Source organism: Puntigrus tetrazona, chromosome 23 (assembly GCF_018831695.1).
Source record: "Puntigrus tetrazona isolate hp1 chromosome 23, ASM1883169v1, whole genome shotgun sequence".
NCBI classification, from domain to species: Eukaryota; Metazoa; Chordata; class Actinopteri; order Cypriniformes; family Cyprinidae; genus Puntigrus; species Puntigrus tetrazona.
Genome location: NC_056721.1, coordinates 2,938,720 through 2,952,770, shown reverse-complemented (window position 1 = coordinate 2,952,770; position 14,051 = coordinate 2,938,720). Strand labels below are relative to the sequence as shown.

The window sequence follows — 14,051 nt, the reverse complement described above, 5'->3', positions numbered from 1 at the left end:
CCCCATCCCTGGCCCCTTTCGTGATCGTAGCCACTTCCCTGTCCAAATGGTTTACTGCATGAACGGCCACAGGTGGTTGGGCAACACTTCTGTCTGGCAGGACACTGGCCATCATGGAAACAGCTTTCATCACACACTCGAGTCCTCGTTGGTCTGGGACATTGACCCGGTTTCACTGCATGGAAACAGATAGTCAGCTTTAGTCTGTGGATATGGTCTTCAATGAACAGCAAAAAACATGCAACAACGGCAATTATACCTACAGAGCAAATTGGGGTGCATTCACACTGGTCTTGTTTGGTTTGATTTGAAAAACTAAAAGTACCTTTGCCCCCTTTGGGCAGGTGTAAATACACTCTGGCAATCACACTCTGGTGCGCACTAGATCATCTTATTCAGGTGTGTTTGACTAAGGCTGGAATAGAAAGGATTACTGTGATGTGTGTGATGTGTCGCGTTATTCTCCCTCATGTGCTGTGCTGCTAATAAACGTGATATCACTTCAGTTCTGCTTTTGTATTAACATAAATATGAACAACACACGTGCTTGCTATAACCTATTGAATTCCATATTCAATTAATCATCCATATTAAATATCCATTTCTATTTCAATGCAAACATGTTTATTTCTTATAATTACACCAATAACAGACACCGCATCGTTACGTTCAAGTATAATTTAAAGTACATATCACTTGAGCAATGGAGGTTTCCTCAAAAAAAGTAGCGCTGCACAAAAATCGTTTCAGTCAACAAGCCACAAACACTGATGTTCTGCAGCTTCCTTCGCAGTTTGATATGAAGAAATGTATTTTCGGTTGGCTCATGAGCACTTTAAAAAAAAAAAAAACAACATGACGGCAGTATTACCATAGTTATATTCTGTGTGTATTCTTTTATAAATGAGGAGAGCACGGTCACGTTAATAGTTTTTAAAACTGCCACCAAAACACCGGACTAACATAACTGACCTCTTGTCGGAAAGGCTGTTAAAGATTAATCCGCTGGTCTATTTTAATTAGCTTGAGTTCTGCTGCGTTTATACAGACAGACAATTTAGCTCTCTAAAAAGTGAACGTAGGGAAACCCCACCCCCAAAAAAAAAAAAAAAAAAATAAAAATACCCAATACAAAACAAAAATCAAGCAATCATCTTTATTTGAATGAAGGGGTGGGTTTACAGAATGGAGGAAATGGGAATAGATTTCCACATGAAAAGATCTCCAGTGCATTGCAAAAAATGCCCAGAATCACTAGCTGGACCAAATACCTGGACACATTTCACAACTTCCCTAACCTCAGAACAATAAAAGACTTATTTACCTCCCCGGCTGCCACCCTGTCCACCCCCCTGGCCCTGGCTGCCACCCTGGCCTCCTTGGCCCTGGCCTCCTTGGCCCTGGCCTCCTTGGCCCTGGCCTCCTTGGCCCTGGCCCTGACCCCCTTGGCCCTGACCCTGACCCCCTTGGCCCTGACCCTGACCCCCTTGGCCCTGACCCTGGCCCCCTTGGCCCTGACCCTGGCCTCCTTGGCCCTGGCCTCCTTGGCCCTGACCCTGACCCCCTTGGCCCTGGCCTCCTTGGTCCTGGCCTCCTTGGTCCTGGCCTCCTTGGCCCTGACCCTGGCCTCCTGGCCCCTGGCCCTGGCCTCCTTGCCCTGGCCTGGCCTCCTTGGCCCTGGCCTGGCCTCCTTGGCCCTGGCCCTGGCCTCCTTGGCCCTGGCCCTGGCCTCCTTGGCCCTGGCCCTGGCCGCCTTGGTCCTGGCCTCCTTGGCCCTGGCCGCCCTGGCCTCCTTGGCCCTGGCCGCCTTCGCCCTGGCCTCCTTGGCCCTGGCCTCCCTGGCCCTGGCCTCCCTGGCCCTGGCCTCCTTGGCCCTGGCCTCCTTGGCCCTGGCCTCCTTGGCCCTGGCCGCCCTGGCCGCCCTGGCCGCCCTGGCCGCCCTGGCCTCCTTGGCCCTGGCCGCCCTGGCCTCCTTGGCCCTGGCCTCCTTGGCCCTGGCCGCCCTGGCCTCCTGGCCCTGGCCTCCTGGCCCTGGCCGCCTGGCCTCCTTGGCCCTGGCTGCCCTGGCCTCCTTGGCCTGGCCTCCTTGGCCCTGGCCGGCCGCCCTGGCCTCCTGGCCCTGGCCGCCCTGGCCTCCTTGGCCCTGGCCGCCCTGGCCTCCTTGGCCCTGGCCGCCCTGGCCTCCTTGGCCCTGGCCGCCCTGGCCTCCTTGGCCCTGGCCGCCCTGGCCTCCTTGGCCCTGGCCGCCCTGGCCTCCTTGGCCCTGGCCGCCCTGGCCTCCTTGGCCCAATGGTTTACTGCATGAACGGCCACAGGTCGTTGGGCAACACTTCTGTCTGGCAGGACATTGACCATCATGGAAACAGTTTTCATCACACACTCGAGTCCTCGTTGGTCTGGGACATTGACCCGGTTTCACTGCATGGAAACAGATAGTCAGCTTTAGTCTGTGGATATGGTCTTCAATGAACAGCAAAAATCATGAACAGCAATTATACCTACAGAGCAAATTAGGGTGCACTCACAATGGTCTTCATTGGTTTGATTGAAAAACTAAAGTACCTTTGCCCCCTTTGGTGTGGACCTTTTGGGCAGGTGTGAATACAGCAGTCACACTCTGGTGCACACCAAACAACTGAACAGAGACCCAGCTGAAGAGGTTTGGTTCCAAACAATCTCTGGCACAGTATTCACAAGGTGAGAATATAATCTGACCCAACTGCAGAAAGCACTGTGTCTGAGTTAACAGGCTCCCGTAGTTTGCGTTTGCTACATTTGCCATACAAAATTAGATGTATGAAAGCTTGTAAATCGGGTCTAGACCAAAGTAGGTGAACTAGCGGATTTTCTGGGTTGAATACATCCTTAATATTCCAAGTCTTATTCACTTTAAATTTTGTAAAGCCATCCCGGGTTTAAAATAGTGTTAAGTTATGAATTTAAAAAAATCTATAAGTGGAACACCTATATATGGATCTGTACAGTGACGTCCACATCCATTGCTGCAGCACTTCTCGTTGCCTGGACAGCAAGAGTCACTTTCACAGGAGCTGGTACATGATCTTCCACACATTCTGGCGGGTGGACACTCTCCTGGTTTTGCTGTTACACAAAAAGTATCACTGCAAACTGAACATCTCCAGTTACATAAAATTAAAACAGTCCTACAACAACAACAACAACAACAACAACATTTGGTTTGCGTACCATTTAATTTGCTCCTTAAACTTCATTCAAAGCGTTAAGTGAAGTGTAATTGTGAAATGTGCTTTTAATCTAAGCTTTATACACTTCCACTATTAACCAAAACTCACTGGAAACAGGCGGCACACACACAGGTCCCCGATCAAAACGACAGCATATGTGTTCTCTGGAGCAGTCTCTGTCAGAAGAACATCCTCGACGGGACGGTACAACCGTGAGCCTCGCCGGACAGAAACCAGTCACTAGAAGATTCAGGAGGATTATTAGAGGAGGTCATGGAGTGCGGTTTACATTCATCTGCTCAGAAAGCACCCTTAAAAGGTGTAAATTAGTTTCAGAGATTAGGGGTCATTTCTTCAGGCTGTTTAATAGCTTCTCACCTTTGGAGCGTCCTCGAGTAGCATCGGTTATGCTCAAACATCTGCAGAGACACAATAAAACTGCAATGAGCGAGCAGTACGCTCGAGTGCTCATCCTGACCTGTGATTACAGTGAACTCTGTGGAAAAAAAAAAAAAGCACCAAAGTAGCGTGTTAGACGCAGACAGCAATTCACACAAAACCAAAAAAGTTAGATGTGCTTTTGCGACAAAAAAAACCTTCTGTCATAAGGGGGGTCTTAAAGATGCGAGGAGATCCGCTAAACTACAACCCTGATTAAACTCACCTGCTTCTGGCTTTCTAGTAATCTGGAAGATCTTGTTCAGGTGTGTTTGACTGGGGCTGGATGAGAGGACTACTGTGATGTGTGTAATCAGTCACAAACCTTTACAAACTTCATTTCAGGCTTGTTTGAGATGCGCCTGAAATGGAGACGATGGTAGACGGCTGCAGTGAGAGGAGGCCTGAAATCAGGACAGTTAGGAAAAGATACGATATCAAAGGCAGATATCGCGTTATTCTCACTCATGTGCTGTGCTGCTAATAAACGTGATATCACTTCAGTTCTGTTTTTGTATTAACAAATATGAACAAAATACACGTGCTTGCTATAACCTATTGAATTCCATATTCAATTAATCATCCATATTAAACATCCATTTCTATTTCAACGCAAACATGTTTATTTCTTATATTACACCAATAACAGACACCGCATTGTTACGTTCAAGCATAATTTAAAGTACATATCACTTGAGCAATGGAGGTTTCCTCAATAAATGTAGCGCTGCACAAAAATCATTGTTTCAGTCAACAAGCCACAAACACTGATGTTCTGCTGCTTTATTCGTGGTTTGCAGTTTTATATGAAGAAATGTCTTTTCGGTTGGCTCTTGAGCACTTTTTTTAAAACATGACGGCAGTATTAGTTATATTCTGTGTGTATTCTTTTATAAATGAGGAGAGCACGGTCACCGTTAATAGTTTTTAAAACGGCCACCAAAACACAGGACTAACATAACACTGACCTCTTGTGGGAAAGGCTGTTAAAGATTAATCTGCTGGTCTGTTTTAATTAGCTTGAGTTCTGCTGCGTTTATACAGACACAATTTAGCTCTCTAAAAAGTGAACGTAGGGAAAAGAAAAAAAAACCCAATACAAAACAAAAATCAAGCAATCATCTTTATTTGACTGAAGGGGTGGGTTTACAGAATGGAGGAAATGGGAATAGATTTCCACATGAAGAGCTCTCCAGTGCATTGCAAAAAAATGCCCAGAATCACTAGCTGGACCAAATTTCACAACTTCCCTAACCTCAGAACAATAAGACTTATTTACCTCCCCGGCTGCCACCCTGTCCCTGTCCTCCACCTTGACCCTGGCCCCTTCCCTGGCCGCCACCTTGACCCTGGCCCTGGCCTCCCTGGCCCCCTCCTGGCCCTGGCCCCCTCCTGGCCCACACCTTGACCCTGGCCCCACCTTGACCCTGGCCCCCACCCTGTCCGTCACCTTGGTCTCCCCCACGTCCCTGTCCGTCACCTTGGTCTCCCCCACGTCCCCAACCACCACCACCCTGTCCGTCACCTTGGTCTCCCCCACGTCCCCAACCACCACCACCCTGTCCGTCACCTTGGTCTCCCCCACGTCCCTGTCCGTCACCCTGGTCTCCCCCACGTCCCTGGCCAAATGCTTTACTGCATGAACGGCCACAGGTGGTTGGGCAACACTTCTGTCTGGCAGGACACTGGCCATCATGGAAACAGCGTTCATCACACACTCGACTCCTCGTTGGTCTGGGACATTGACCCGGTTTCACTGCATGGAAACAGATAGTCTGCTTTAGTCTGTGTATATGGTCTTCAATGAACAGCAATTATACCTACAGAGCGAATTGGGGTGCATTCACACTGGTCTTGTTTGGTTTGATTTGAAAAACTAAAAGTACCTTCGCCCCCTTTGGTGTGGACCTTTTGGGCAGGTGTAAATACAGCAGTCACACTCTGGTGCGCAAAAACAATTGAACAGAGACCCAGCTGAAGAGGTTTGGTTCCAAACAATCTCTGGCACAGTATTCACAAGGTGTGAATATAATCTGACCCAACTGCAGAAAGCACTGTGTCTGAGTTAACAGGTTCCCGTAGTTTGAGTTTGCTACATTTGCCATACAAAATTAGATGTATGAAAGCTTGTAAATCTGGTCTAGACCAATGCAGGTGAACTAGCGGATTTTCTGGTGTGAATACACCCTTATATTCAAAGTCTTATTCACCTTACATTTTGTAAAGCCACCCCAGGTTTAAAATGGTGTTAAGTGATGAATTTAAAAAACTAAATCTATAAGTGGAACACCTATATATGGATCTGTACAGTGATGTCCACATCCATTGCTGCAGCACTTCTCGTTGCCTGGACAGCAAGAGTCACTTCCACAAGAACTGGTACATGATTTTCTTCCACACATTTTGGCAGGTGGACACTCTCCTGGTTTTGCTGTTACACAAAAAGTATCACTGAAAACTGAACATCTCCAGTTACATAAAATTAAAGCAGTCCTACAACAACAACAACAACAACAACATTTGTTTTGCGTACCATTTCAGTTGTTCCTTAAACTTCATTCAGAGTGTTAAGTAAAGTGTAATTGTGAAATGTGCTTTTAATCTAAGCTTTATACACTTCCACTATTAACTAAAACTCACTGGAAACAGGCGGCACACACACAGGGCCACGATCAAAACGACAGCATATGTGTTTTCTGGAGCAGTCTCTGTCAGATGAACATCCTTGACGGAACGGTACAACCGTGAGCCTCGCCGGACAGAAACCAGTCACTAGAAGATTCAGGAAGATTATTAGAGGAGGTCATGGAGTGCGGGTTACATTAAACAGGTTTACATTCATCTGCTCAAAAGCCACCCTTAAAATGTGTAAATTAGTTTCAAAGATTAGGAGTCATTTCTTCAGGCTGTTTAATAGCTTCTCACCTTTGGAGCGTCCTCGAGTAGCATCGGTTATGCTCAAACATCTGCAGAGACACAATAAAACTGCAATGAGCGAGCAGTACGCTCGCGCGCTCATCCTGACCTGTGATCACCGTGAACTCTGTGGACAAAAGCGCTAAAGTAGCGTTAGGTTAGATGTGCTTTAGCGACAAAAAAAAACCTCTGTCAAAGGGGGGTTTTAAAGATGCGAGGCGATCCACTTAACTACAACCCTGATTAAACTCACCTGCTTCTGGCTTTCTAGTAATCTGGAAGATCTTGTTCAGGTGTGTTTGACTGGGGCTGGATGAGAGGACTACTGTGATGTGTGTAATCATTCACAAACCTTTACAAACTTCATTTCAGGCTTGTTTGAGATGCGCCTGAAATCAGGACAGTTAGGAAAAGATACGAGATCAAAGGCAGATATCGCGTTATTCTCCCTCATGTGCTGTGCTGCTAATAAACATGATATAACTTCAGTTCTGCTTTTGTATTAACATAAATATGAACAAAACACACGTGCTTGCTATAACCTATTGAATTCCATATTCAATTAATCATCCATATTAAATATCCATTTCTATTTCAATGCAAACATGTTTATTTCTTATATTACACCAATAACAGACACCGCACAGAGATCGCATTTTTACGTTCAAGTATAATTTAAAGTACATATCACGTGAGCAAGAGAAGAACTCCAAAATCATTGAAAACCCAAATCAGCACCCGCATGGTGTTCTTGCTCTTGTACCAAAACCATGGCAAAATCTTGGAGAACGACTTCGAAAAAACCTGTCAGTTATGTCTCATGTGAAAGTAACAATTGGAGAAAGAAATCACATGTGCATTATTATATTGGACGCATTGTCCACTAAAGTGACCGCGTCTAATTTACTAGCAGCTGTTAATGTTAACCCAAGACCATAAAAGGAAGAATTAATCCACAGCGTGTTTTCTGTCTATTTACACTGTAAGGGTCCCCATTTTCCTGCAGAACGGAATCCAGAGGCCCTGGTCGAAGGTCAATGCGTGTTCGGTCTTTTCTTCGCGTCTCGTTAAAAATCACTAATATTTCTTAATCTTTTGAGTTTCCAATTATAGTACTGACCTTATACATAATTTTATCTGACTCCAATCTTTCGTGATTTTAGTTATATTTATTTAAATGTAACTGCTGATCCCTCTAGTTGTGATTCAATTTGGATCATTAATTAACTCACGGCACATCTGGGCTAGTCCAGGTCTTGGTCAGAGGCTACCCCGTAGATCGCTTACCTTAATGCAGCCATTTCCTCAATAGACTCAAAAAGAGTAATTTTTTATGCGTTCCCTAAGTAATAGCATGCTAAGCCAGTTTGGTGGCCAGAAGTCAAGATCTCAAAAACGTGCCCCCGGCTCCATCCATTGATCGTTGGTCTGACTCACCCTAGCATGCCAACAATGCGGAAAACCTCAGAAGTCACTAACCTACTAGACAAGTTATTTCAGACAATATTATAAGTTAACCAAGATTAATGTTCATTTTGCCAGGCAAGAATAGTTTCCAAATTGGCATAATTGATAGACATTTGCACAACTGATCAGCAGTACAAAAATAACACAAAACAAAATAAAACAAACTTAAAAGGTCATTATACCTGGTCTTTAAAAAGTACATAGTATGGTTTATGAGGACACACACCACACTACGGGCCGATCTGGCTACAGAATCGCGCCTTGTTGTGTGTTTGTCACTTTCATATATACTCAGACCAGACAAAGAGATCCCAAATGTAGTTGTATAAACCTTTTTGGTGTTTAGGTTCCCGTGCTCCAGTGTCACACCTGGCCGGAACACGTTCAGAGACCCAAAAGGAGGATACACCTCCTTCTCAACAGAACACAGTTCTACCAAGTTCTTAATCTTCTCCATAAAATGAGTGATTACGATGAAATTGAGACCAATTTACCAATCGCACTGAGACCTTTCAAACGAGACCAAACATGAGAGTGAAGAACAATAGGTTCATAAGACAAATGACATATAATGCCTTATTCCTAATGAACTTTAAACCAAGTCTTTTGGGCAGAAGGAGGGGAGGCAAGAAGAGCAGAGGTGAGGAGGGTGTCATAAAAGCAACAGGGGGGGTGGTGTTGTTTACTCTCTGTATAGTTAATTGTTACAGTGAAGACTCCTTGAATTTCTCACACACACCACAACATAATCCCCTTTTGTGCTACGGAAACTGCAATTACAAAACATTTTCAATCAAGCAATTCTCTTTATTTTAAATGGAGGTGGTGGGTTACAGAATGAGGAAACAGGAATAAAAGCACTGAAGAGACCGCCAGTACATTACACAAATGCCCACAACCATTAAATAGACCACATCCCTGAACACATTCCCTGACCTCAAAGGCCAAAAGACTTATTCACCTCCCCGACCACCTCTCTCACCCCCACCTTGGTCTCCCCCACGTCCCTGTCCACCACCTTGGCCTCCTCCCTGATCACCCCATCCCTGGCCCCTTTCGTGATCGTAGCCACTTCCCTGTCCAAATGGTTTACTGCATGAACGGCCACAGGTGGTTGGGCAACACTTCTGTCTGGCAGGACACTGGCCATCATGGAAACAGCTTTCATCACACACTCGAGTCCTCGTTGGTCTGGGACATTGACCCGGTTTCACTGCATGGAAACAGATAGTCAGCTTTAGTCTGTGGATATGGTCTTCAATGAACAGCAAAAAACATGCAACAACGGCAATTATACCTACAGAGCAAATTGGGGTGCATTCACACTGGTCTTGTTTGGTTTGATTTGAAAAACTAAAAGTACCTTTGCCCCCTTTGGGCAGGTGTAAATACACTCTGGCAATCACACTCTGTGCGCACTAGATCATCTTATTCAGGTGTGTTTGACTAAGGCTGGAATAGAAAGGATTACTGTGATGTGTGTGATGTGTCGCGTTATTCTCCCTCATGTGCTGTGCTGCTAATAAACGTGATATCACTTCAGTTCTGCTTTTGTATTAACATAAATATGAACAACACACGTGCTTGCTATAACCTATTGAATTCCATATTCAATTAATCATCCATATTAAATATCCATTTCTATTTCAATGCAAACATGTTTATTTCTTATAATTACACCAATAACAGACACCGCATCGTTACGTTCAAGTATAATTTAAAGTACATATCACTTGAGCAATGGAGGTTTCCTCAAAAAAAGTAGCGCTGCACAAAAATCGTTTCAGTCAACAAGCCACAAACACTGATGTTCTGCTGCTTCCTTCGCAGTTTGATATGAAGAAATGTATTTTCGGTTGGCTCATGAGCACTTTAAAAAAAAAAAACAACAACATGACGGCAGTATTACCATAGTTATATTCTGTGTGTATTCTTTTATAAATGAGGAGAGCACGGTCACGTTAATAGTTTTTAAAACTGCCACCAAAACACCGGACTAACATAACTGACCTCTTGTCGGAAAGGCTGTTAAAGATTAATCCGCTGGTCTATTTTAATTAGCTTGAGTTCTGCTGCGTTTATACAGACAGACAATTTAGCTCTCTAAAAAGTGAACGTAGGGAAACCCCCACCCCCCCCCAAAAAAAATAAAAATACCCAATACAAAACAAAAATCAAGCAATCATCTTTATTTGAATGAAGGGGTGGGTTTACAGAATGGAGGAAATGGGAATAGATTTCCACATGAAAAGATCTCCAGTGCATTGCAAAAAATGCCCAGAATCACTAGCTGGACCAAATACCTGGACACATTTCACAACTTCCCTAACCTCAGAACAATAAAAGACTTATTTACCTCCCCGGCTGCCACCCTGTCCACCCCCCTGGCCCTGGCTGCCACCCTGGCCTCCTTGGCCTGGCCTCCTTGGCCTGGCCTCCTTGGCCCTGGCCTCCCTGGCCCTGGCCTCCTTGGCCCTGGCCTCCTTGGCCCTGGCCCTGGCCTCCTTGGCCCTGGCCCTGACCCCCTGGCCCTGACCCCCTTGGCCCTGACCCCCCTTGGCCCTGACCCTGACCCCTTGGCCCTGGCCCTGACCCCCTTGGCCTGGCCCTGGCCCCTGGGCCTGGCCCTGGCCTCCTTGGCCCTGGCCTCCTTGGCCCTGGCCTCCTTGGCCCTGGTCCTGGCCGCCCTGACCCTGGCCTCCTTGGCCCTGACCCTGACCCCCTTGGCCCTGGCCTCCTTGGCCCTGGCCTCCTTGGTCCTGGCCTCCTTGGCCCTGACCCTGGCCTCCTTGGCCCTGACCCTGGCCGCCTTGGCCTGACCCTGGCCTCCTTGGCCCTGGCCCTGGCCTCCTTGGCCCTGGCCCTGGCCGCCTTGGTCCTGGCCGCCCCTGGCCTCCTTGGCCCTGGCCGCCCTGGCCTCCTTGGCCCTGGCCTCCTTGGCCCTGGCCGCCCCTGGCCCTGGCCGCGCCTGGCCCTGGCCGCCCCTGGCCCTGGCCGCCCTGGCCTCCTGGCCCTGGCCGCCCTGGCCTCCTTGGCCCTGGCCGCCCTGGCCTCCTTGGCCCTGGCCGCCCTGGCCTCCTTGGCCTGGCCGCCTGGCCTCCTGGCCCTGGCCGCCCTGGCCTCCTTGGCCCTGGCCGCCCTGGCCTCCTTGGCCTGGCCGCCCTGGCCTCCTTGGCCTGGCCGCCCTGGCCTCCTTGGCCCAATGGTTTACTGCATGAACGGCCACAGGTCGTTGGGCAACACTTCTGTCTGGCAGGACATTGACCATCATGGAAACAGTTTTCATCACACACTCGAGTCCTCGTTGGTCTGGGACATTGACCCGGTTTCACTGCATGGAAACAGATAGTCAGCTTTAGTCTGTGGATATGGTCTTCAATGAACAGCAAAATCATGAACAGCAATTATACCTACAGAGCAAATTAGGGTGCACTCACAATGGTCTTCATTGGTTTGATTGAAAAACTAAAGTACCTTTGCCCCCTTTGGTGTGGACCTTTTGGGCAGGTGTGAATACAGCAGTCACACTCTGGTGCACACCAAACAACTGAACAGAGACCCAGCTGAAGAGGTTTGGTTCCAAACAATCTCTGGCACAGTATTCACAAGGTGAGAATATAATCTGACCCAACTGCAGAAAGCACTGTGTCTGAGTTAACAGGCTCCCGTAGTTTGCGTTTGCTACATTTGCCATACAAAATTAGATGTATGAAAGCTTGTAAATCGGGTCTAGACCAAAGTAGGTGAACTAGCGGATTTTCTGGGTTGAATACATCCTTAATATTCCAAGTCTTATTCACTTTAAATTTTGTAAAGCCATCCCGGGTTTAAAATAGTGTTAAGTTATGAATTTAAAAAAAAATCTATAAGTGGAACACCTATATATGGATCTGTACAGTGACGTCCACATCCATTGCTGCAGCACTTCTCGTTGCCTGGACAGCAAGAGTCACTTTCACAGGAGCTGGTACATGATCTTCCACACATTCTGGCGGGTGGACACTCTCCTGGTTTTGCTGTTACACAAAAAGTATCACTGCAAACTGAACATCTCCAGTTACATAAAATTAAAACAGTCCTACAACAACAACAACAACAACATTTGGTTTGCGTACCATTTAATTTGCTCCTTAAACTTCATTCAAAGCGTTAAGTGAAGTGTAATTGTGAAATGTGCTTTTAATCTAAGCTTTATACACTTCCACTATTAACCAAAACTCACTGGAAACAGGCGGCACACACACAGGTCCCCGATCAAAACGACAGCATATGTGTTCTCTGGAGCAGTCTCTGTCAGAAGAACATCCTCGACGGGACGGTACAACCGTGAGCCTCGCCGGACAGAAACCAGTCACTAGAAGATTCAGGAGGATTATTAGAGGAGGTCATGGAGTGCGGTTTACATTCATCTGCTCAGAAAGCACCCTTAAAAGGTGTAAATTAGTTTCAGAGATTAGGGGTCATTTCTTCAGGCTGTTTAATAGCTTCTCACCTTTGGAGCGTCCTCGAGTAGCATCGGTTATGCTCAAACATCTGCAGAGACACAATAAAACTGCAATGAGCGAGCAGTACGCTCGAGTGCTCATCCTGACCTGTGATTACAGTGAACTCTGTGGAAAAAAAAAAGCACCAAAGTAGCGTGTTAGACGCAGACAGCAATTCACACAAAACCAAAAAAGTTAGATGTGCTTTTGCGACAAAAAAAAACCTTCTGTCATAAGGGGGGTCTTAAAGATGCGAGGAGATCCGCTTAACTACAACCCTGATTAAACTCACCTGCTTCTGGCTTTCTAGTAATCTGGAAGATCTTGTTCAGGTGTGTTTGACTGGGGCTGGATGAGAGGACTACTGTGATGTGTGTAATCAGTCACAAACCTTTACAAACTTCATTTCAGGCTTGTTTGAGATGCGCCTGAAATGGAGACGATGGTAGACGGCTGCAGTGAGAGGAGGCCTGAAATCAGGACAGTTAGGAAAAGATACGATATCAAAGGCAGATATCGCGTTATTCTCACTCATGTGCTGTGCTGCTAATAAACGTGATATCACTTCAGTTCTGTTTTTGTATTAACAAATATGAACAAAATACACGTGCTTGCTATAACCTATTGAATTCCATATTCAATTAATCATCCATATTAAACATCCATTTCTATTTCAAGCGCAAACATGTTTATTTCTTATATTACACCAATAACAGACACCGCATTGTTACGTTCAAGCATAATTTAAAGTACATATCACTTGAGCAATGGAGGTTTCCTCAATAAATGTAGCGCTGCACAAAAATCATTGTTTCAGTCAACAAGCCACAAACACTGATGTTCTGCTGCTTTATTCGTGGTTTGCAGTTTTATATGAAGAAATGTCTTTTCGGTTGGCTCTTGAGCACTTTTTTTAAAACATGACGGCAGTATTAGTTATATTCTGTGTGTATTCTTTTATAAATGAGGAGAGCACGGTCACCGTTAATAGTTTTTAAAACGGCCACCAAAACACAGGACTAACATAACACTGACCTCTTGTGGGAAAGGCTGTTAAAGATTAATCTGCTGGTCTGTTTTAATTAGCTTGAGTTCTGCTGCGTTTATACAGACACAATTTAGCTCATTAAAAAGTGAACGTAGGGAAAAGAAAAAAAAAAACCCAATACAAAACAAAATCAAGCAATCATCTTTATTTGACTGAAGGGGTGGGTTTACAGAATGGAGGAAATGGGAATAGATTTCCACATGAAGAGCTCTCCAGTGCATTGCAAAAAAATGCCCAGAATCACTAGCTGGACCAAATTTCACAACTTCCCTAACCTCAGAACAATAAGACTTATTTACCTCCCCGGCTGCCACCCTGTCCCTGTCCTCCACCTTGACCCTGGCCCCCTCCCTGGCCGCCACCTTGACCCTGGCCCTGGCCTCCTCCTGGCCCTGGCCCCTCCTGGCCCTGGCCCTGGCCCCTCCTGGCCCTGGCCCCTCCTGGCCCCCACCTTGACCCTGGCCCCCACCTTGACCCTGGCCCCCACCCTGT

General features: G+C 46.4%; 3 protein-coding genes and 1 long non-coding RNA gene across 4 annotated transcripts; all 4 read right to left on the bottom strand.

The window, feature by feature from the left end:
• Positions 1-1,142: 1,142 nt before the first annotated feature.
• On the bottom strand, positions 1,143-3,781 carry LOC122328870 (glycine-rich cell wall structural protein 1.0-like). The gene is made up of 6 exons (XM_043224928.1): positions 3,585-3,781; positions 3,315-3,446; positions 2,965-3,102; positions 2,158-2,418; positions 1,688-1,987; positions 1,143-1,564 (listed from the first exon to the last, which is right to left on the bottom strand). Exons 1-6 carry the CDS (start codon positions 3,676-3,678, stop codon positions 1,317-1,319), a joined length of 1,173 nt encoding a protein of 390 aa, XP_043080863.1. The 5' UTR covers positions 3,679-3,781; the 3' UTR covers positions 1,143-1,316.
• Positions 3,782-4,915: 1,134 nt separating this feature from the next.
• LOC122329170 (WAP four-disulfide core domain protein 3-like) lies at positions 4,916-6,759 on the bottom strand. Its single transcript, XM_043225369.1, has 5 exons — positions 6,570-6,759; positions 6,285-6,416; positions 5,935-6,075; positions 5,170-5,400; positions 4,916-5,124 (listed from the first exon to the last, which is right to left on the bottom strand). Exons 1-5 carry the CDS (start codon positions 6,661-6,663, stop codon positions 4,916-4,918), a joined length of 807 nt encoding a protein of 268 aa, XP_043081304.1. The 5' UTR covers positions 6,664-6,759.
• A 2,205-nt stretch (positions 6,760-8,964) lies between these two features.
• Positions 8,965-12,733, bottom strand: LOC122329169 (glutenin, high molecular weight subunit DX5-like). The gene is made up of 7 exons (XM_043225368.1): positions 12,520-12,733; positions 12,250-12,381; positions 11,906-12,043; positions 11,195-11,358; positions 10,621-10,828; positions 10,384-10,552; positions 8,965-9,169 (listed from the first exon to the last, which is right to left on the bottom strand). Exons 1-7 carry the CDS (start codon positions 12,611-12,613, stop codon positions 8,965-8,967), a joined length of 1,110 nt encoding a protein of 369 aa, XP_043081303.1. The 5' UTR covers positions 12,614-12,733.
• Positions 12,734-13,689: 956 nt separating this feature from the next.
• Positions 13,690-14,050, bottom strand: LOC122328888. The gene is made up of 2 exons (XR_006247852.1): positions 14,011-14,050; positions 13,690-13,921 (listed from the first exon to the last, which is right to left on the bottom strand). It is a non-coding gene; the product is annotated as an uncharacterized LOC122328888 (long non-coding RNA).
• Position 14,051: the final 1 nt, after the last annotated feature.